Source organism: Varroa jacobsoni, unplaced genomic scaffold (assembly GCF_002532875.2).
Source record: "Varroa jacobsoni isolate VJ856 unplaced genomic scaffold, vjacob_1.0 scaffold_595, whole genome shotgun sequence".
Classification (NCBI taxonomy): Eukaryota; Metazoa; Arthropoda; class Arachnida; order Mesostigmata; family Varroidae; genus Varroa; species Varroa jacobsoni.
Genome location: NW_019213497.1, coordinates 87,863 through 110,144, shown reverse-complemented (window position 1 = coordinate 110,144; position 22,282 = coordinate 87,863). Strand labels below are relative to the sequence as shown.

Below are 22,282 nucleotides of genomic sequence, written 5' to 3'. Positions count from 1 at the left end.
CCTGCGTTAACTCAGCCGCAACGCTAATATGTTTGGCGCCACTTCCCGCTTCGGCAACTCCTCGAGACTCCTGTTCACCTTTCAGTTTATCTTTATTTCTGTACGGCGGCTACTGTTCCTTGTTTTCCGTGTCGCTCGATAGTCGCGACCTCTCGCGTTACTGCTTTTATCTTTGCCGCCGCCAACAGGCAGCAGCGGACGATTATAAACCGAAGATCGACAGCAGCGACAGTAGCATAAACTGCAATGTAACTACTGCTGCGGCTTCTGCCGTCGCTGTGTCCAATATTGCCCGTGCGGATCTGTTATGGTTCGGCAACGCAATGGTTTCCATGACAACAGCAATATCAAACGCGCCAAGTAGACGACAGATCGGACAAGTTTTTCCCTCTACGAACAGTAGCGCCAAAGCATCCTAGCATGTTTCCCTGCCTCATTTACTGTCGTTTGCGCGATAACATCCGCTGTCTGGTCGGCGCCAGGTTGTCCAAATCGGCTAACGGAGGCTCACGGAAGCGAGCAAAAAAAGGGAAGATGAAGCAGCGCAGTGAGAGAATCAGAGCTAATGGTCTAAGTTAGCGAGTACTAGGAGACGCCTGTATTGTATCATTATCACAGTGATTCACAGGTGATACTGTTTTGTAGATTTTGCACTTCATCATAACGTTTCGTGTATGATTAAAGAAACCAAGATTAAATCAGTGCTTGGTAATTTAGGCTGTGCCGTAGAGACAGTAATTAACGGTACCTTTATAGCCCACGCGGGATGATCGGTGAGCTCAGGTAAGCTTATCGGGCAATCACTTTAATGCTCAATTAGTTAATTGTATATGAAAAGCATTTAACAGCTATGTGCTGTGTTTCATCCGGACAAGTAAAATAAGCCAGTGTAAATAAACACTGTGCAATGTTTCGTTGCTTTGATTTGCACCCTTACTAAACACATTATATTATTTACTTTAGAAGTTGTAGCTTGGAGTGTACCGCGTGCGTCGTACAAACCACAACAAAAAACTGCTTTCAGTACTCAAGAGGTGTCATCAGTGACTATCAATCGGGACGGTGGTGGGTCCTAAACGAATCATTTTCACTACATCTGTATTGTGCACTCTATGCGAAGCGTTAGCGATGGCACCTACTCCAAGGACCACAAAAGGTATTTGATATGACAATTTTAGTTGTGTATGTGCAGTTACGTCAAGCTTTTATTCTAGGTTTTGTAGCAGTATCATCACTCAATCATGCAGAAGACGTTGTAAAGCAACTCGACACGCATTCTAGAAGAAACACACTGGAATATTCTATGCAGTATTGTTTTCGTCTGGCGTAGACCTGTCAGGCAAGAAAAATATAGTTATTTAATAATAATTATAGGTGCATCAGACGAACTTTACAAATTCACCTTTTGTCTGAGGTACACGTTATACAGAGTTTAGTACATTTCTGAGTTATTTCGATTCCAGTCAAATTATTAAAAAACATCAGCACTTTGATCCTACCACACAAGCCAGTAAGACATTTGGTATAGTGAGCAGAGCGACTTATGACGATCAATAGGGGCAAGGGAAGGCGCAGAAAATGCCCCAGCTCCGATTGCTAGCATATAATGTTTAACAGAGTGCTCCAAATATTTACTCAAGGCACTTCGTCCAGCGTTATTTTGCCACGATAATTTTCCCTTTATTTTCTCTCTGTGGAGTCAACATACATACTTTTGTATCCAATCGTATGAGAGATATCACCATCTCGTTGAGAAGCTAAAATCGTATGTGTTTCTTAAAGCTGGTGCATGGCCTGGTAGACAGGCTTGTATAGCGCGTTTTTGTTAAAGCAAAAAATCTTCAAAGGAAAACCGCTCGTACGTAGTTAACTAAACAACAAACATGAAATGAGTTTCACTGGTGTAGAAGGGATACTTTTTGACGTAGCCTAAAGATGGATCTACCCATAAAAGTACTGTTTGCCGTTATTAAAAAAATATAGATCTTGAAAAAATAACACCAGCTAAAGGCCACCAAACGTACGGGGTTTCTTACCACTTATGAGCAATGGTTGATTATAACAACTAGAAATAGATTATGGCAGTACGGTGTTATTTCAGGGAAAGCAAACCAACCAGCCATCGGAAGTTCTCAATAAACTTTTGTGTGCTCATTTACTTGAACGGACATTTAAGGAGAAAAGATATAAACGTCAAAAGAGCAGCCATTATTAAATGCTAACGCCCACCCGCCCACACAAACACGCACGATCTCCTTTTCCTGATCAGCGTCACCGCCGCTTGCTTTTCATTCATTTTGTCATCATCATCGTCACCATAATGCTGTTGATAACAATGACGGCTCTTTTGTTCGTCCACCACGATTTTAAAATCTTCTTTAATCTTGTCGGATTTTGCTATAGTGCTCTGCATGGTTTCATTCAGACCTTTGGCCTATCAGGCGATGCTCCAAATGGTGGGAAACACCCGGGAAAAAAGAGCGACGAAAAGCAATAGCGCGCGTGAGAGGGGAGGAAAAGATTTCTCGTGTGTTTGGTGATGTAATATAAAATGAAACGTCTTTTTTTACACTGCTCGGCGTAGTGATGCCGATTATCGTTCTATAGTGGGGCTAAAATTTACTCATTAACTTGTTTCTCATCTTGGTTTCTCCATGCATACTCGTATTTCTATTTTAAAACCTTGGAAACCACTGTTAATTGTCGACGTAAATGGTAGCACTAAGCGCTGCAGTTGTTCTAATCAAAATGTCTGTAAAGAAATATTTCTATAAGTCTAATACACATTTTGCTGATGCATTTGATTAATAATCTATATTGCATCTGAATGTAAAATGAATAAGTGTTCTGAGTCTTAGGTCCGATATTGCTCTAAAGAATTGCTTCAGGCGGCTGGCCTGGGCACATAACGAAGTCTGCGCCTCGTTTAAGAGCTAACTCACCTCATTGAGTTTCCTCAAGTCTAGTAGGTACGCACGTTATTAGGACCATCCTACGTGGTCCGTGGATAAACTGTTTACACACGAAGTACGTTAATTCACGCCCAAGTCACTTATGTATGTAAGCGCAGCCGACTATGCCCTATGTACATAGAGGTGTTCTCCTAAGTACATGTGCCACTTTTTGAGGCGCATGGCAGTAGAGATTTTCTCTTTGACACACCTCACAGAGGTACAAATCATTTATTCAACAGTATTGCCATTGAAGGTAGAAGCTTTTTGAAGCTTTATCGGTAGCTTGTGACCTTCTTGTCCAAAACCTAGAAGCCTCTCAATCGTGATATGATATCTCTATCAATAGAACAAATAAATAAACCATTCAGCTCTAACTCATGTTTACAACGATTACTACAGCTTTTTACTGGATTTAATTAATCGAGGAAGCTGCTGAGGTCGATAGACTTCTAGACGCTGTGTGGAAAGCTGGGCTCATATGCCAAAAGCCATTTCTTTTGACTACTATGAACGAGCACTGTGGACGTCATCGATGTTGGCTGGACGGACATCGCCCTTCAATGACGACGGCAGCGCCACCGGATTACAGCGGCGCGCCCTCGAAGCTCGCACGCTTTGGGAATGGTTCAGTCGATGCGCGACAGCAGCGCACTGTGAGGAGGTTATTCGCATAATACCTTTCCAACGCTTTCTCCCAAAGACAAACCGACATCACAGCAAAACACTGGCAAATACCAAAAACAGAGACCAGCGCTGACGACGACGGCGCCAGCAGGAGTCACTGACTTATGCTCGGCCCTGTCGACAGATCGACAGTATTGTCGCCCGACGAGCGAACGATAGGAGCGCCTGCGTCCAACCAGCTATCGCTATTGATGATGCATAGGTGTTGCAAGTGTTACTTCGTCCTCATCCAGCACGATCAATGTAAGCATTAATCCGAGGGGAGACGTCAGAGGTGCCATTTCTATTCCAATAACCTGTTTGTTGCCGACAGCGTTGTTGGCTGTGAACGTGCTTCTATCAGTTAAATAGACCATTTATGCAACTTCTACCCGGACGTTCGGACTTAACAAATCTCCTTGATGAAACGTGCTATAGCGTACGGATGACGCGGTCGTTCGATTTGTTCTGTTTCTGCATCAGCTGATGTGTTTGATGTTTAGTCTTGACTAAGTTTGTGCTGTTGCCATCAGCCGGAATTCACCCACAACAACGACTTGGACAAGATTTATGAGCGTGGTCAGCTGAAACCAGAAATACATACAAATAATTCTTTTAGCTCTGCTGAGCTGTCGTAAACATAGCGTACGGAAGGGATGCGTCGTTGGGTCGACGTTGCCGTATAGTGCCCAGCTGGATATTACTAAACAGATAATGAACAAAGTTGTCAGTGATCATTGGGTTTCTTGGTGAGAGCTGTCACTGCCGCTAAATATCCGCGCGAACATGGCAATGTTACCAACACCATCTCGTCCCATACAGGTTCGAAAGCGCGTCTTAGACATACTGTGTGTGTTCTTTAGATGAAACTGAAAAAGCCCATTGTGAGTAGACAAGAATCTTTTTTAATTAATCTTCGCTTATGTTGACTGTGATCATTGTAGTTAGGTCAACTGCAAAGAGCAGTACATACATGAAACTTAATTTGGCTATGCCATTGGCAGGAGATAGGCCATTTCGAAGGCACGAAGCTCATCTTAGTGACAGATAAAATCACACACAAAAAAAAATGGTAGAATTCGATTACGATGTCCATCAAGAACACTTAACGCAAGGAAGACGCAAAATCCATTAGTTATTAAACCGTGCAAGAATCGCAAACAACTACTCATATATATTGAAATAGCACTGATGATGACGTTTTGCAAAAGAAAATTCTAGGGATGCATTACTTCATGAAGATGATGTCAGGCTCCTCACCTTCATCAAAAATTCTTTTTTCGGGTAACCCGTAGTAAACTGAACCTTCTTATAGTTTCGGTGCATAAGTATAGCATGTGAGCTTTACTTGACTTGTACTTGCAAGTTAATGACTCTTAATCATTAGTAATAACGTTGCTTTAATATTATCTCTGCGCATTTGTGTTGGCAGTAATGATCAGTTGCTTTGAAAATTATCCTATACGATAAACGTATTTTTGTTGGGTGGACAACATCACGTTCTCCACTAATTTTCGTGTTTTCGGTACATGGAATGAAGGATATCTTTTAGTCTACTCGCTAACAAGGAAATATTGATATACGTCAGCCTGGCAGGCAACGCCGATGTGACGAGCAATCTGCACCCTTCTGACAGTTAGGCTCTTCATTGTACTGGACCAGAAGGGCGGACGGGCGCAGACTTCTGATGTTCGCCTATTGATAGTATTTGTGCTTTCATCTAGTTGCTGTGACAAACGAAGGCGGAAAAGTACTGAAGAAAGCATACGCTCTTCCTTTACTTCTTCTATTGTTACAATCCGTCCGGAAGACACCGTTGACAAGAAGCTAGGGGACTGGTGTGTAAGAAATGACTATAATTTTGATTGTATGTACACTTGAAGTCGTTCTTGTTTGATAAGACGAATGGATTTATGAAGTGTGATGGCTTTCCTGGAATAGTTACTATTTACAGAACACGTATTATTTCACTAGAGTATTTCCTTTAAGATAACGTTCCGGCAAACACGACTAGTGTTTATTGAATTTATTGAGTTGACTAGTTTATTGAGTCTGGTTACTTCCAGTAGCAGACAAGTAATGATGATTATTGAAAAGATCACAGTTTCAATAAGGTGTCTACTTATTGCTAAAAAAAATCTATTGAGTTGGGCATTTGTATTCATTTATGATGAAATGTTTGGCAACGAAGAGCGTGCGTAACCGAATCGGTATTTACCGACCACCAAAAGAAAAAAACTTTGCGTTTTTTTTTTATTCAAACCCAGCGGGCAGTTCAGAACTACAACGTTAATGAATGATTATATCGAAGTTTTTCACGCAAACGCTCACAAGCATCTTGTTTTGCCAAGAAATATCAGTTTCTAGCAGTTGACGTTTGAAAGGGGTCGTTGAGGCAGTTATGCCCAATTTTAGAATTTTTACAATATGTCCCATGTTCATAATAGAAAAACATTTTATATATTATCAGGAGAATAAAACAATTGTTCTCGTGCGACTTTAAACTCTATATCTCTGATCTTCTATAAGAATATAGCGTTATGGTATCGCAAGCTCCGTAGCAAACGTTACGATACCTGACGGTACTGTGTACAAACACTTCGGGTGAAACGTATTTTCAGAAGCTTCTTTCAAAGAGACATGCTGACAACTGGGGAGCCATTGCACAGCTTGGACTATTTTACGAAAAAAAACATAACATACGCTTGACGGCTGTAGGCTCACTAAATGAAGGTCCACATAGGTTCATCAAAGGATGACGAACGGCCAGACGACTGGTAGCAGTAGATACGGTTCAACGATGGCCCCTGCATCACTATAATCAGACTCTGTATAATTGATAGTGTACAGAATATATTTTTTAAGATGTTAGATAGAGTAAGCCATCCTAAACTAATAGACAATTAGATCTGCCCTAGTATCGAGGAGCGCTCACCTAACTATTTCGATGACAAGATTTTTTACGCTGAAATTGATAATAGTTTTAGTACTAACAGTAGCTATGGCGGTACTCAGCGTTCCAGTGACACCTTAGAGCCCCTGGCTTGAACCAATCTTTTCTTTTCTTTTCTTTTTTAAATTCAAGCTTCGATATAAAAGCTGAGATTTTTCCCTTCCACCTAGAGTTATATGGTCCCTTTGACACACCGGCAGAACCTTGTAGATGGACGTAGGTAACATGTCTCAATGATGTGAGCAGTGCGACATGATGATTTCTGTTCGTAAATATGTTGTCATTTGCTTAAAGGACAGACATCAATGTACGTTAAACGGATATTTTATTCTTGTGACCATATTTGTGTGGGACCTTAGTGTCGTTGGATTTTAATAAATCTGTAACTCTGCTTTGTAGTAGCAGTTTGCGTTGTTTTATCATTGCCAAATCTCAAATCATTTTAATATCAATATTTTTAAAAGTTTACCCTTACTTGAGATTGCTCGAGACGATATTTTTCTTCAAGTATTTGTTATGAGGGGGACGCAAATAGTGCTGCTTTCTGCGTGAAAGCGTTAGTATCCTCCTGCCTTTTATAAGCCGGCGTACCATAAAACAAGCGCAACTAATACGGTTATTCAATCGAATGCCAACGCGCTTAGCACCGTGCAGCTCACCCCGACCTCTGATCGCAGTCGACGCTAAGCGGCAACAGCGAGTCCACTCAGATTTTCTGATGTTATGAAACCGGTTTTTGCTTCTTCTGTTTCTGAGTTGTACGCTCTGTCTGCTGTTTTGTTTTCTGCTTTCTGCAAGTCACGGTATAAAAACACAGATGCATTTGTCTACCAAGAGATTCGCGGAATGGAAACATTTTTAAGGTTGCAGATTCTGATGTGGCGGAAAGCGAAGATATAAACCTTTTGGAATTGTTAAGTAAAAAGTTGGAACAACGATAACTTCATCCGTATGGCTACTTCAACAATATGTAGCAGTGTTTGAAACGATGTTGCAGTCAGGAAGCAGCGATTTTTTATGTTAAAAAATCTCGGAAAAGATTCTGTGTGCAGAAATAGTGTTTTTTTACGGTAGTTTCACCCTTGCGACTAATGGCTAGCTGGAGATAGTGGGCTGTATTTAAAACCAAATCATATGTTGAGAGCTAAAACATTTTAATACTTTGGATTCCGTCTGCTGAAATGTCACCTATTGAAAGGTCAATAATTTCGTTATGGCCGATTGATTTACCAGTGCTGCAAGCAAAACCCCATTCTTATATACATGTAAGTATTATGCTGAGTAGCTTTTCTGTCCCACTTGTACCCTTTCCACTTGTTGTTAATTTCTGACATATTGCTTAAAAGCGCTGCTCGATCAGTGTATTGTGACAATATTGTCGTATGAGTGCTGCTTCAGCTTGAAGGAAGCCCTTAAAGATGGTTGTTTTAAAAAAAGGCCGATCTTTGATACATTTTGTACGGTGCATTTCGTCGAAGCAAAAACGTTGCCGAAACAGCCTCGGAGCAACGACGCTATTAGTGAAGGGACTGCTCAAGAGTGGCTAACCGAAATGCTGTCTGAGACTTAGGAGATGCCTCGGCTCTGGCAGTCCGATTCAATTTAATGACCACAATCTAAGGGCACTTCCGAGGCAGGACGGCCGACAAGCGACTCGAGAATTGGCCGAAAATATGTGCTGCAACCCTGAGCAAAGCTGAGTGAGCTGAAGTCTCTTGGGTTTGCACGGAAACTGAAATCTAGGAAACTGAAAATGAACTCTGTGGATCCAACAATGTACGTGTGTATGACTTCACGCTGCATCTGAACATCTCGCCCGGAAAGTAGCATCATGCGGCCACAACGACCGATTTTTGCGCAAAATCGTTATCGCTAATCAGAGTTAGCGTCAGCATGAACAAGAGATCGGAAGGGATAGCTCCAGTAAAAAAAGCCAAGGCCCAGGGTAGAACCAGACTTTCATCCAGCAAAGATTATGCGTTGCATTTGGTGAGACTGCAAGGGCTTGATTAATTAAGTGTTGCTTTTTACAAATTAGATGCTTAATTGGTAGGTTTGCTTGACCAAACTGAAACAAATTAATCATATTATTCAAAAGGAAAGATCAGGCAAACGAGATCAGATCATCCTGCTTCACGACGACCTGGGGTCAGGCACGGCAAAAACGCCAAAGCTACCCCTCAAAACTTCTACTGGAAGGTTTTTGTTGCATCCTCTATATTTTCCGGACATTTTTTCGGTTCACTAGTCAATCCGCCTTTGTAGCTTTACGTCTTTCTCCAATCAACAACTAAAAACGTGGTTGGAAAGCTTCATCACATAGAAACCCGCTTCGTGCTGGCGAGACGGCATAAGTCATTTAGTCGAGAAACAAAGAAAGTCATGAAAATTTTTTTCTTATTTTTATTATCTATGAAATAAATGTGAAATTGTTTCTATTCATTAAAAAATGTGGTAGCTTATTATCTAATCTAATCAGATATATAGATAGCTATAGTGCAATATATTTATATGTGTGTATTTATATGTGAGTATACGCCATATATAATATGTAGAGGAACTATTGGTACCTCGGTTATCACCTCTGAAATTAGTGACTGCGATGATCTATCCCAAGCCTCGATTTGTATAAAAACGTCTTTCAATACGCGTTCGGTACGTTGCGCATTCTCATTTTGCTATTGAAATGAAGCAGGGGCCCAATAGGACTGCGATACAGGCCAACTGGCCATGTGGACAACGGCCGCTTAACTACTTACCACGACACGGCCTGTTTCAACGAAAAGACACCACTATATATTCGGCGGATCGGAGTGGTACGAATGCTTAGCTACGACCAACAAGACGGACCATGCAAATTATGGGTGGCCAAATTGAGCTCTTGGGTTAAAGTTTATAGCATAAACAAAAAACTAAAAAAAATATATATATATAACAAAAAACCTGAATCTAAAGAAAACAGACACCAGTCGAGCAAACTCTGTAAAGTTTTTACGACAATCATTAACAGGCTTGCATTACGAGTAGCAAAGCCCGTGTGTACTTCTGGAAAATATATAAGAAGACAATTTGATATTGCATATTTGATAACTGGAAAAAGAAACAGGCGCGACGAGCGATCAGATACACGGTTGCTTGAAGTGCCAGTTCATTGCTATTTATCTATTACTTGTGACAGAGACCTGCATCGCGTGTTGCTACGTAGCGAAGCTAGGGTAAGCACTGCGCGCACCCTTCCACAGATGGATTCCGCTCTGGTGATAAACTATTGGTGGACAGTCAAAGAGTTCTAAAACATATAGTTAATGTAGCACTTAAAATGGCTCTATCTCGAACATCTGCTACATTTAATACCGGTAGATATAAAAAGTATTGAAACAACGGTATCCTCATTTGCTAAATGGTAGAGTAGTCTTTAATGAAATCGGCCGGCAATTCGGGTGCTCATTAATCCAAAAACCAGTCACTAACTGCGATTATACGAAATTAGCAACAAGCATCCCTTCATAGTAATCAAAATACGGAACTGCTAAATACACGGAACATATCTTTATATAGCTCACTTTGGATTCTAATGGATCAAGCGTTATGAAACTTTGTTTCTGAAAGGAAAAAAAAATGTTCCAGTAAAACAAAGCTACTCTCAAACAGCTAGCTTTGTGCCGTAACTTTACGCTAATTTCCAGTCTTAAAGTTAAAGCCTTAAAGTATTATCGCCGATCCCCGGTTACTTTTCCCTAATCAAGCCCAGTGAAGTGGTTCTGAATGCAAATCGATGGTAGATCGAAATTAGATTATTGTATGATCTGCCTCTCAATTGTACACTTGAAGTAATCATAGCGAAGGAAGGTTCTATAGAACATCAATTTAGTCATTACATTAAACAAATAAAAATTATTTTTAATTCAATGCTTAAACGAAGACCCAAACAGCTGAGGTACGCAACATTATCGAAATATGGAAATCTCGTTTAACTATACTTCAAACGAACTGCTTAGTACTCCACTAAGAAATCACGATTGAAAGTTTTCAAGTGATTTTTCTCGCAACCCTCGATAACAGTGTTCGGCAATGGAACGAGGAACTCCAGACCGCATAACGCTTTTATGCTTGAGCTAATTTCAAAAGGGTATAATTTTTCTACCGTTCGAAACAATCGTCCCTGCCGGAATCGTCATACAGTGAAAGTCTGCACAACATTGGATACGAGAGTAATTTATACTATAGATCATTGATTAGAAGGCGACCGCGAGGGCTACGTACTGGAATTAGAAGGAAAACTAGTGTCACCTCTAGATAGAACCTGTGACTATACTGTAGGTAATGTAGACGTTTGTGTTCTGTAGAGGTAGTTACTGATACAACGGTTATAAGAAATCGTGTGAAATTTGAAGATCTTTGTTTGCCACTGCTCTGCTCGCTACTTTTGGCAGGGAGCGGCAATATGAAACAGCGTAGATATAGATGCTGGAGCCGTCGTCAACAAAACATGCCATCGCCGTTAGGCAATAGATCGTCGACCATAAATATATGTGCAGGTTCGCGCGATGAGCTTCCGCTTCAAACGATTTGTCGAGAGCGTCGAATAGAAAAAAAAGCGTCAGTTCGTGTGTCATACAGCATATAAAATGTTCCTTTTTTTTTTTTTACAAAAAACAAAGAACTTCAATTATAGAAATTGTTTTTTTTTTTTTTATAACTATTCTGAGTGAAATATATATTGAGCTTCTGTAGGGACCCGTATCCTCGAGAAGAAGCAAATAATGTCGCTCGTGCGTCATGGTATAATCTGTGTACGATCCTCCTGACCAAGAAATAGTAGTCTATCATTGCTCTGTGGTGAAGCCCCGAACGTCCAATAAAATACATTTATTTATGCTTGATATCTGTTGAGTATTCTAATCCGATGGCTTGAATATATATTATTTATTCTAATAACAGAAATTTTCCTACATCAGGAAAAGGAATGGCGGCAATACATCAGTCCACATTATTAGTATTGGTGATTAGTCTGCAGTCTGTGATCCGGGCAGTGGCACAACAACAGCCGACAATATCACACATCTCACAGGCGAAAACTGTCAACATAGGGGACACCGTTGATCTCGACTGCAGTGTACAATATGCATACGATTTCCCAGTTTTATGGGTGAAAGTGAGTCGTTTGATTGTGCTTCTTTTAGTTAGTTTTCCCGCGACTTTTTTTTTTCATAGCTGCTCTACGTCGATGTATTTAACGCACGATAGTGTGAATTGTAGTAGTGACAGAAGCTCATTAAACCCCATACCCTTTTTCCCTCTCCCCCGATAACCAGTAACTGCTCATCTGGAATCATGAGTATTTTTTGATATCTACGGTATGCGATCTTCCAGTTGCACGATGACAATCCTGAGAAGTTTATGTTCATCTCGTCAGGATCCACGCAAATAGTTCCTGATCAACGTTTTTCTATTCGGCATGATGCGACTACCTCTTCGTATACTTTACAGGTACGACCAATGAACGCGTTCGAGTAAAGACTATATTTCAGTATATGTTTAAACTCTACTTCTTTGTCGCTAAATTGAACCACTTAGGAAAAAGTCAAATATAAAAGTTAAAGGCACCGCTACGCTGGTGCAGCATAGTCCTGCTATGATGATACATACGGTTTTCCTACGTATGTAAGGCCGGCGCAATTACGCCTGCAACGGCAATAATTATCATCATCGCGTGAATTCAGGTGACAAAGCTCCAGGAGACGGATGGCGGGATCTACCAGTGCAGAGTTATTCTTTCTCAGGTAGGTTAGAGTCTTTGATAGTTCATTGTACTACATGGAGGTTAAGAGTTCGAATATCAGTAACCTATCGATAGATGACAGCCACACTACAGCTTATCTTAGTACATTCTATAGAAAACGCATCCAAGACAGGCATCATGGTTAGAAAATTATCATAATACCAATACTGTTTATCTCCTAAATCAGTAATCCTCAGGTGACATCTTTTCCCAGTTTTCGCCTAGACGTTCATAGAAATATCTGGAACGGACGCTTCTTATGTGTTCTCGAGTTGGATATGTAAGTTAACTGCGTCCTATTCAATCAAATTGACCCTCGCAACTGAAAACGTTTGATGTACAGTGTATCTGTTTGGTACAGGTACTTTGCAGATAGACTAAACCTATTCAGCTAAATAAATCTGTTCTAACGAAACTAAACTATTAACTGACCGACCTTATCTATGTTCTTTGGATTGGTGGCCGTTTTTAGAAGCTAGAAAAATGCTCGAAAAGAAAGCTAAAAAAATTTCAGTGCTCGTTTGGCTTTTTCAGTTATATTGACTAAGCGTTGCTTCTAGCTGGCTCTGTGTTTCGCAGAATTTAGATTTTAATCGTTGTATTTACATTAGCATTTTCGACGACGTACCGAAATCGTCGTAGGTTTAATTATTATCTCCTGTCTCAAATCTTTTGCAGTAGAAAACAGCCGGCAAATTCTAACCGGATATTTCGATTGAAGAAAGGCTCTTTAGCTATTGACTCTATAAGCGGAAGGTGGCCTAGGACCATATGGCCATATACGGAAATCGCTTTGATGACAATTAATAAGCACTGAATGGTACATTATGGTCTAACATTATCTATCAGTCAACTAATATTGGCACAGGACATCCTCTTTAACGCTCATTAGCAGGCGCATCCTTCAGGGGTGCTATTGCAAAAAGAAACACGGCTACTGTGATGTTGTATTCTACGTTGTAGTGTATCATACCTCGCATGTTTGTGACGATACTTCAATAATAGTATCGGTGAATTTTGACAATTTTTGTCCACCGCCATAATTATTTACTAATATTGTCGAATAGGTAAAGTTATACGGGAAATACGTCGGCTGTCAACTGATAAACATAATATGACGAAACACAATAACGCAACGACGATGGATATAATTACCGCGAAGCTTTACCTTGTACGTGTACGTCAGATACCGAAGACGATTATGTGCACTTCTGATCCGAACCAGGCTAGAACAACGCGTACGTCTTTATACTAGCGAATCTCTATCGCTTGAATCCACGTTTATGACACGTGGCAGCAGTGTCCTACTCATATGTATCACGAATCTGCCGAAGCTAGTAAAAGACATGGCGTAATATTGAGTTACGACTTTTTTCATTAATAGCCTTATTTTTTTTTTTTTGATATCGATTTCTGTACCACCTGTGCCGGCAGTCAAAAATGATGACACTTGAGTTTTTTACACATTCTCACTGCAGTTAGTTAAGGGTATAGGGGCAAACTTGGGGGTCACGGACAGATTCCTGTAAAATCCTATCACTTTTAATAAATAAATATAGATAATTCTAATACGATTTTCTCTAGCTGGTTCTGCGACAAGAAAACCTCGAAGTGTGGCAATAAATTCTTGGAGATTTACCTACTTGAACGAATACAATATATGCATATGGGCTTCGTTCTAGCTCACCTTGTACCCCTTTACGCGATCGTTATTTAAACAAATGACGATTATTAGTGACCTTTAAAGGAAGAAGGGTATACAATTTTGTTTCCGAGTCAGCTATCGATCGTTTATCTAGGCCTGACAATTTTGTGGACAGCTGTTTCGCTGCCACACCGAGCAATTCATTGGAAAGAGTGTTGTTTTCAAGGAGATCCCCGAGTGACTGAACTGGGATATAGTGTTAGTAACGTATTTCACGCTGGTACTAGTCGTGGGAGTTGATAACTTTCTGCTAACCATTTCAGACATCGATCCTGTCGCATGATGTTCGCTTGTTTATCCGCGTACCGCCGATCATTTCAGACAACTCGACCCGTTCAATTATCACCTCGACAGGAGCCAATGCAACCCTGGAGTGTTACGCCAAGTAAATTGAAGTGACAGTAATAATACCCGGGTTCGATACATTATACGTTTTCGAGATCGAAATTAGTCGAAAAGAAAAATCACCATTAAATTATTTTCCTGATGTACCTATTAATTTCTGAACGGATCAGGGAATAGTACATGGTATATACTGCTCGGCAACTTTACTAAGGAATAACTTTATATAAAGTAGTTAGAGTTCGGACGAATCAGACCGTACAAACGTACGCACACTCACGCATACATATACAAAAACCTGGCCCCAAATGGACATTTCACACATACGTGGTGGAACAAAGGAAATAACATCGATAGGGGGGGGGGGGGCTCTTTTGTTTAAGCACGAATTATATATTGGATTTAGACTAAATCATAGCGCAGCTACGACAGTTTTTCCCTTCCCCTTCCTTTCCCAAGAAAAAGCTTGATCAAATAAAGCTGTCGTTTTAATGTCTATTTCAGAGGTCAGCCAAAGCCTCGTATTACGTGGCGACGTGAAAACAACAACCTTCTTCCCACGGGAGGATCTATTTACCGAGGTGAACCCTTAGCATCTCTATATTACATATTATAGTCATGTTGCGAAATTTACTTAATATTATTTATAGTAAAAGCTGTATCACTTACGCAGAGATCTTCTCTGCGTAAGTGATACAGCTTTTACTTTAAGTCTCGCGTTCAATATCGTTAAAAAAGCGAAAATGTACGTAGTATGAACTATTGTCCTAATTGAGTGAGGACTTAACAAAGGCAGGTTTCCTAATAATTATAAGGCCATTTACGTCATCTAAATTTTTTCACTATTATTCTTATGATGATTAGTTTGTGGAAAAAAATAGAAACGCGTATTTTTTTTTGGAAATAAAAATACTTATCCACACATAAAGGCGAAGAGTTGAAAAAGATCATTTTCACTACTGTGTGTATCGGATGTTTCTAAAAAAATGGCTACAATTAGAATTATTTGTCAGTGTCTAGTGTGGGGCAGGCAATTTTGCTTTCGGAAATCACACAGATTAGCACGGTCATTGACTTTTCCTCTTCACATTTACATGCTTCGCTGTGTTCTAAACCACCAGTAAAAACACTTGTATGGCCTCCTTAAATGATGAACCAGCTTGGCGGGTTCTTTAATAAATGAAAGTTAATTCAATTAAAAAATATGCCTTTGGGCTCTGATGCATAGCTCTACCAAAAGCGGAAATAAAATCGGTCTCGAATATTGCACTGGTCTGAATGTTGAACATAAAACGCAAGAAAACGAGCTTTGCTTAGGTTAAATATTCAACCACTCGAAACATCACCAGGCGCTGTGAGAGCCTTCGGAGCGGTGAGAACTAATGGGGTAGCTCATGGCTGTACGGATCAGGTGCAAAAACTAAAATACTAGATCAGCGGTCATGGTTTTCGGATTTCAATCAGCGAAGGCTTTCCTTGTCTACAGGACAAATATAATAAGTAGAAATTTCATTTCGTCAAGCAAAATGGCCTAGCTATTATGTAAAAATCAAAGAGCATTTCACTAAGGACCTTTTACACTACGCCTTAATTAATAAAACTTAAGTAAGGATTTTCCCTTTAGTAAGCCCTGTACACGCTCCTTGATGCCGTAGGGGAGTAGAATCATAGGAATCGATACACAGGCTTCCTGTATAATTTAAACTCTTCACATAGCAATACGTGGTTTCTGAGACCATTCGGAAGCCATTCCGTAACGTAAACTAGACGTTTTTCAATTGCTAGCCGTAGCCCGTCATTAGTTTGCTTTGTAACGAAGTGTTTTTTTCGCTTTAGCCCACATACATAACGGCTGTACTTTGCGGGTGGGTATACGCATTCACAGGTAATGTACTCCATATCTTCAATGTGAGTAAAGACGACCGTGGTACGTATTACTGCATCGCAGACAATCAGGTAAGAGTAAAAAATAAATTATAGGTCATAAAAGTGGAACAAGCTATTTGTATCACTAGCGTACAACCTGATTCGTAGAATCAGAATTTCCCGCCCTCTAAAAGTGATACCTAACTGAAAATACACGTAAACAATAAGCCTTCAAAGTAGCCAATATACACGATAAGTCAGGTGTCGAGATTTTTTTGACCGATGTGCCAGAGCTCTTTCTTTAGATTCTTGTGCCATCTTGCAAAAAGACTAACTAACTAACCTTATATAGCTGGTTTTGTATGACTTTAGAGCAACCGATTTGCGGTAATTAATAATCAGCACCAACTGCGCCTCCTCTATCTACCCTATCTGCCCCTACTGTAATAGGTAGAATGAGTATGGCTAATTACGACAACAATGCGGTACTCGGGCAGTTTAGACCCCTCCGATAAACTCACACATCGCAAAAAGACAGCTATTCCCAACTGATCCTATTCTAACAGATATAAAATTTTGAATTGATATATCCTTGTATCTGCATATTACCCTAAATTTTAAGATGTTACTAGTTCTTCCCTGAGAAAATCCATAATTCATTGTCCTGAAGAGGTTGAATCTGACTAAATGTAAAGTCATCGAACAACGTCAATCTGTCATTAAGCAAGCTTAAACACCTCCTGGGATAATATTGGCAAAGTACATTGGAGGCAGCTTCTCAATAAACCTCGACTTTACTTAACTTAATACTAAGGCTTACCATATCAGATTTAGGTAACTCTGGCGTAGTCAACTGAATTCAAAGTATAATTTTTGGAGCTTTATTAAGGCATCAATCACCTATCATACGTTAACTCCGTATAGTTATGCAAAGGTTACCAAACGTATTATTAAAGGATCAATTTCAATTGACCAAAAGATATTACGATTAATTTGTCCTCATCTGTTTCAGGTCGGCCGAGGAGCCAGAAGGAACATCGGGGTTGAAGTGGAATTTGCTCCATTTGTTCGCGCTGAACGTAGCGACTATTCGCAAGCCGCTGGTACAAAGCGTTACTTCATTTAAAGTCCATTATTCTAATTATAACACAATACAATACAAAAACTAATTAAGTTTTAAATTAAACTCGAAGGGATGCTATGTCGTATTTGCTTGTATTTGTGTTTAGTGGCGCGTTTATGTAAAAGAGCTACGTGCGTCGCTGAAGGTCAAGAGGTCATACTGATGGAACAGAATATTAGTCTTCGATGTAGGCCGATCCACACCGTAACGTATCAAAGCGACTCAGGTGGGCCTATTCCGAACTAGCAAGCACTTCGGACCATATCAGATGGCTAACGAATTGCTGATAGGCACATGTAGTCTCATCTTCTTTTTAAGTCCATTGATAATGAACGGTTGTGAGCCTATCATGCTAAAGCTTTGCCGTAAGGAAAGCGCTGTCATGTCACACTCGGATAAGTGGCAAAGAAAGAGGCTCGCAGATACTACTGAATATTGAGAATATTTTTAAATTTCTCTCTCTCAGTCCGCAATACTTCATCTGCATAGGGTTACTGATAACTTTTTAATCTATTTCCTTATCGTAGTATTAAATGTACGTCTGAACAGCTAGCAGCGAAGTTACAAGAAGCGAAGTTAACGCAGGTAACGGCATATAAGTAAGTCAGTTTTTCATCTATCAGCCACGTTTGTTTTCTCCGTCGTTTTTCATAGGTTATCCTGCAGAACTCGCCTGTCACGTAGAAGCCTACCCGGCGCCCTCAATCGTCTGGCTTAAGGACGGCTACCAGCTAAACACCAATCAGCATTACAAGATCTCAATCTCGAATACGGGTTATGAATTCACAGACACTACATTACGGATTCACGCTATCGAGAAATCGCAGTTTGGAAACTATATTTGCAGGTAAAACACGACAGTTGCTCGAACATCAACAAAAAGCTCCATGCTGTGTTGTAGCTATATGAGGACTGCATGCAGGACTTGGACTTTCTTCAACAGAGGAGAAGATGTTTAGGCATATAGCTTGAGTGCGCGGTACATGTTCAGTAATCTCCTCGCAAAGCGCTTTATAATAATAGTAGATGCATAGGAAGTTTTCCAGGAGATTCTCAATGGCCTTAACAGACGTTGCGAAGGACACTAGTCTTACATCGATTCTTAATTAAATCGTAGATACAATATGTATTGCTACACCTAACGAATATCCTATTATGATATATTTAAGCCTCAACTATGCGCGAGATGGAAATAAAAGCTTTTTGAAGAACGGCTCCTAATAATGAATCCGCCCCACCGTTGGGTGGGGGACGCCGATCCTTGCAGGTCTACAATAATCAATGTTTTATTTATTCGTTTTGTTGTGCATGATGACAGGGCCATCAATAAACTGGGGAGTGCAGACAGGAAAATGACATTAGCTGAAAGTGATTCCGTCGTTTGCCCACCGGCGTGCGAGTCCCAGTATCTTTCGGCGACGGTGAGGCCAAAAGGAAGCAAATATTTCATCGTCAGCTTCCAAGCGGTTCTGCTTTCACTGCTCACATTATTAACCCGACGGAATTTATATTGAGACGCGCAAACATCAATCACACGTTCAAGCACGTGTGAAGGCCTAATCTCAGACGTGTCCAGCTAAAAGTATCTCACCTTGCGACAATACAAAAACTAATAAACTATTTACTGCCATGTTGATATATGCAAGACATATGTCTCTAGGACAAAGAAAAGCAGCTTCGACGCCGACCCATGGCAGGAACATTCTTTATACATAACCTAGTAAACATTTAAACGTAGGAGTACTATTTAAGATGTTCGGGGCCACTGTTCTGGTTTGCAATCAATGTAGTAGCGTTTCCTACTATCTATTAGGAAATCATAGCACATTAAATAAGAATACAGAGAAAAAGGCATAATAGGATTTTTCAGGAGTTCAAAAATGCGAACGACGGAAACAAATGTGACATGTAAACCATATCTAAAAAAACGTCACTTTGTACACCGTTTGCGTGCACAAACAAACTTATTTTCTAGAGGTGGCATGTCCCTACAACAAATCCTTTTCCATTGGCGCAAAAATCGTCTGAACGGTTAAACGGTCCATATCGGCATAAAATGGCAAATTAGACGCAGTCTTTAGGTACGAACAAAATATGGACACATTGATTAACTTACATAGTAATATTGCTCGAGTGAACGTTACCTGAGAAAAGATTCAATTCACAACGCCAGTTCTGTCTCACAAAAATTGGATCCGATCACTTTTGGTGTCCAAAAAACAATACCTCATTGTATATACCTAATGATGCGCGTGAGTTTTACAACTCAATATATGAATATGCGCAGCGCGGTAGGGATAAACAGGGGAGTCAAAGACGTTAACTTAGTTAAGGTCTGTCGTGTGATCCTGTAACAGTTTTTAATAATAATAATAATAGTAATAACTGAGATGGGCGAGGTGATGGGGCTAACATAATGAGTCCTGATATTTGTATATCTCATCCCATTGCTGCAGTGTTGAAGAAGATTTGTGTGCTTCGTAAAACTCGATAGTTTCTTGATATTTATTTTTTTGAGCTTCGATTGTGCCACTGCTATACAGCGTCCTATAGACGTCATCTAAGTACAGACACAAAGGTTGACCCCGAACTAAACGCCCACCTATAGTTGGGACATGCCGCTGCGTTGCCGCCTTTCGACAAATAAGCCAAAAACATGCTTGTTTTTTGTTTGTTGAATAAAATCCGTGTGATTTTATAGAAAGGAAAATTAGAACAGGACCGAAAAATCAAATTGCTCATTTGGCAACTTTATATTGATACGATGGGACAGTATTTAAGATTAAAGTTGTGTTCAGTAGACAATAGACAGGGTCAATTAGTTCGAAAACGTCCACGCGATTATTAGTGAAAACAACGAAAAGAACGTGGCAGCAAAACGAGGCAAGAAATTAACCCAAATCGCCGTTGTCTGTGTTTTTGACGAGGACACATGCTGTATGGATGAGCGTAACAAGCACATTAGCGTACTTGAACCCGTGACTTTTTATACTTTGCATTGCAGTATGGCCATCTCTGAACACCTCTGTGAGCGTCTATCTATTAATTATCATCATTATATCTTATATGGAGCAAATCCCTTTCCTTTATAGACCGTGCGCGTCTGACTCTGCAGAATGCAATATATAACATATTTTTTTACACAAACGTACATACACATATATATATCTTTTGAGAACGTGCAATAACGGAATTTTCTGTGTGTTTTTTGGATGATAAAACATTATACATATATATATATATATATATATATATATATATATATATGCGCGTCTGCTATTGTGAGCGTACATGAATAGATATATATGTTTAATATATTTTGTTCCCTCATACGACACGAGGTAGACCAGCCTAACAGCGGCACAAAAAATCACTACGCGTGCGTGACAAGAAAATGCTAAAACACAGTACTATTGAATATCCTATTTTGTCAGAATTTTTCACGGAATTTTAAATGCATTTCTAGGTTTTTCTCTTTAGCAGGAATCTATATTCTTAAAATTGTCGATACGTTTTCGACATAACACAAATTGATGATAACGATGGTAACACGGTAGCTTCTTGCAATTTCGTTCAGGGCTATTGTGCGATACCACTTTTTGACAAACAAGAGAACGCATTTTAACACGCTTCGGACGAAACTGGCCGTATCGTAACGAAGTGTCCGCGGGCGTTTTGCAGTATTTTTTTTTTAAACGTTGATGATGTATGCATTGGGAGGTGGTAGATAGAAATTAGCCTATTGATTCCCTGCTAAGCGTTTGCCCAAGAGGCCACTGCCACAGCTGCCGTAGAAGCACCTGTGCATCACCCTAATTTTGAAGACCCATCGACAACATACGCCGGCGATTTTTGAAGAAAAAAGCGGTAATCTTTGTAAAATTATTTCTGAAAGGTCCAAATGCAACATGTTGTTGGTCCGATATAGATAGAACCGGTCGGATCTTGTGGCCATATATGTATATTTAATATTTTCCTCATAATTAGTCTAATACCGACTTAGCGAATTGAACAATGACGGTATGCTAAATATAAATAATTGTATCAACAGCCAGGAGAACGACAGGAGAACAGGAGAACGATGATAATCTAGTGGATTTTGCAAGTTAAATAAACATTCGTAGCTAAAATGGGACAGAGCGATTTGTATTTTGTGATTTAATTTTTTTATAAGAGCCTCGCAATTTCTTTCCCCAGTGTAGCAAAGGGCCCTCGTGAATCTTTTGTAGTACAAATTATAGGTGGGGCTAAACGATTAGAAGATACTGTATAATGTCAAAATATGCAGGGTATATGAATTCAATATCTATTATGTTCTTTCGAATCTCCTCCTTGAGCCCGGATTAGCAAAAGTACACGTTGAAGCTCCATTAGTAAACAACTACCGCCAGAGTATCTCATCAAATGTAAATCTACCTATATATTGTACGTCTAAATGAAGTGATGTTTTCGCTCGAACTCTTTTATATTCTGGCTGTAGTTTCGAGTGGGTGTCCCATGATGTATCGTCTATCAGCAAACGTCTCGCCTAACCTAGCTTCAAATGTTGCTCTGACATGTAATTTCTAGCTATCTATCATTTAGTATCTAATTATTTCTTATTAGTATTTTAACCAGGCTAGCGAATGTTTATGTGTACGTTCAATTCAGTTACAACCTTTGCTGCCACCGTTGCTGCTTGCGAGCTAGCCATAGAAGTTGAGGCTAACGCTTTCCCCTCACGGTTCAGTCCACGTTTGCTCCGCCCATCACGTTAACCTAACCTAACCTAACACTAACTGGTCGCATGTATAACACTTGCTTTATTCATATGCCCACATTTACCAGTCCTGCTTTACTTTCGGACCCTAAATTTATCAGCGCGGCCTTCACCCTTTTAAATTCATTCGACGTA

General features: G+C 40.0%; 1 protein-coding gene across 7 annotated transcripts; it reads left to right on the top strand.

Moving 5' to 3' along the window:
* LOC111261784 (lachesin) lies at positions 1-21,523 on the top strand. 7 transcript variants are annotated; one of them, XM_022835539.2, is made up of 12 exons: positions 1-783; positions 964-1,156; positions 11,529-11,725; positions 11,944-12,060; positions 12,294-12,353; positions 14,321-14,442; positions 14,904-14,980; positions 16,285-16,355; positions 17,278-17,368; positions 17,495-17,614; positions 18,043-18,235; positions 18,707-21,523. In XM_022835539.2, exons 2-12 carry the CDS (start codon positions 1,129-1,131, stop codon positions 18,900-18,902), a joined length of 1,272 nt encoding a protein of 423 aa, XP_022691274.1. In that variant the 5' UTR covers positions 1-783; positions 964-1,128; the 3' UTR covers positions 18,903-21,523. The 7 variants fall into 7 exon arrangements, with proteins under 7 accessions (XP_022691274.1, XP_022691282.1, XP_022691281.1 ...); XM_022835546.2 differs by lacking the exons at positions 1-783; positions 964-1,156 and adding exons at positions 3,890-4,501; positions 5,206-5,455; XM_022835547.2 differs by lacking the exons at positions 1-783; positions 964-1,156 and adding an exon at positions 3,703-3,881.
* The last annotated feature ends 759 nt before the right edge of the window (positions 21,524-22,282 follow it).

Excerpts from the sequence above, each read along its gene's own strand:
- LOC111261784 (XM_022835538.2), top strand. The coding sequence starts at position 9,257 with ATGAAGCAGGGGCCCAATAGGACTGCGATACAGGCCAACTGGCCATGT. Across the intron at positions 9,387-11,528 it reads ATATTCGGCGGATCGGAGTG|GAAAAGGAATGGCGGCAATA; the intron begins GTACGAATGCTT and ends TTCCTACATCAG. Across the intron at positions 14,981-16,284 it reads GGGAGGATCTATTTACCGAG|GTAATGTACTCCATATCTTC; the intron begins GTGAACCCTTAG and ends ACGCATTCACAG.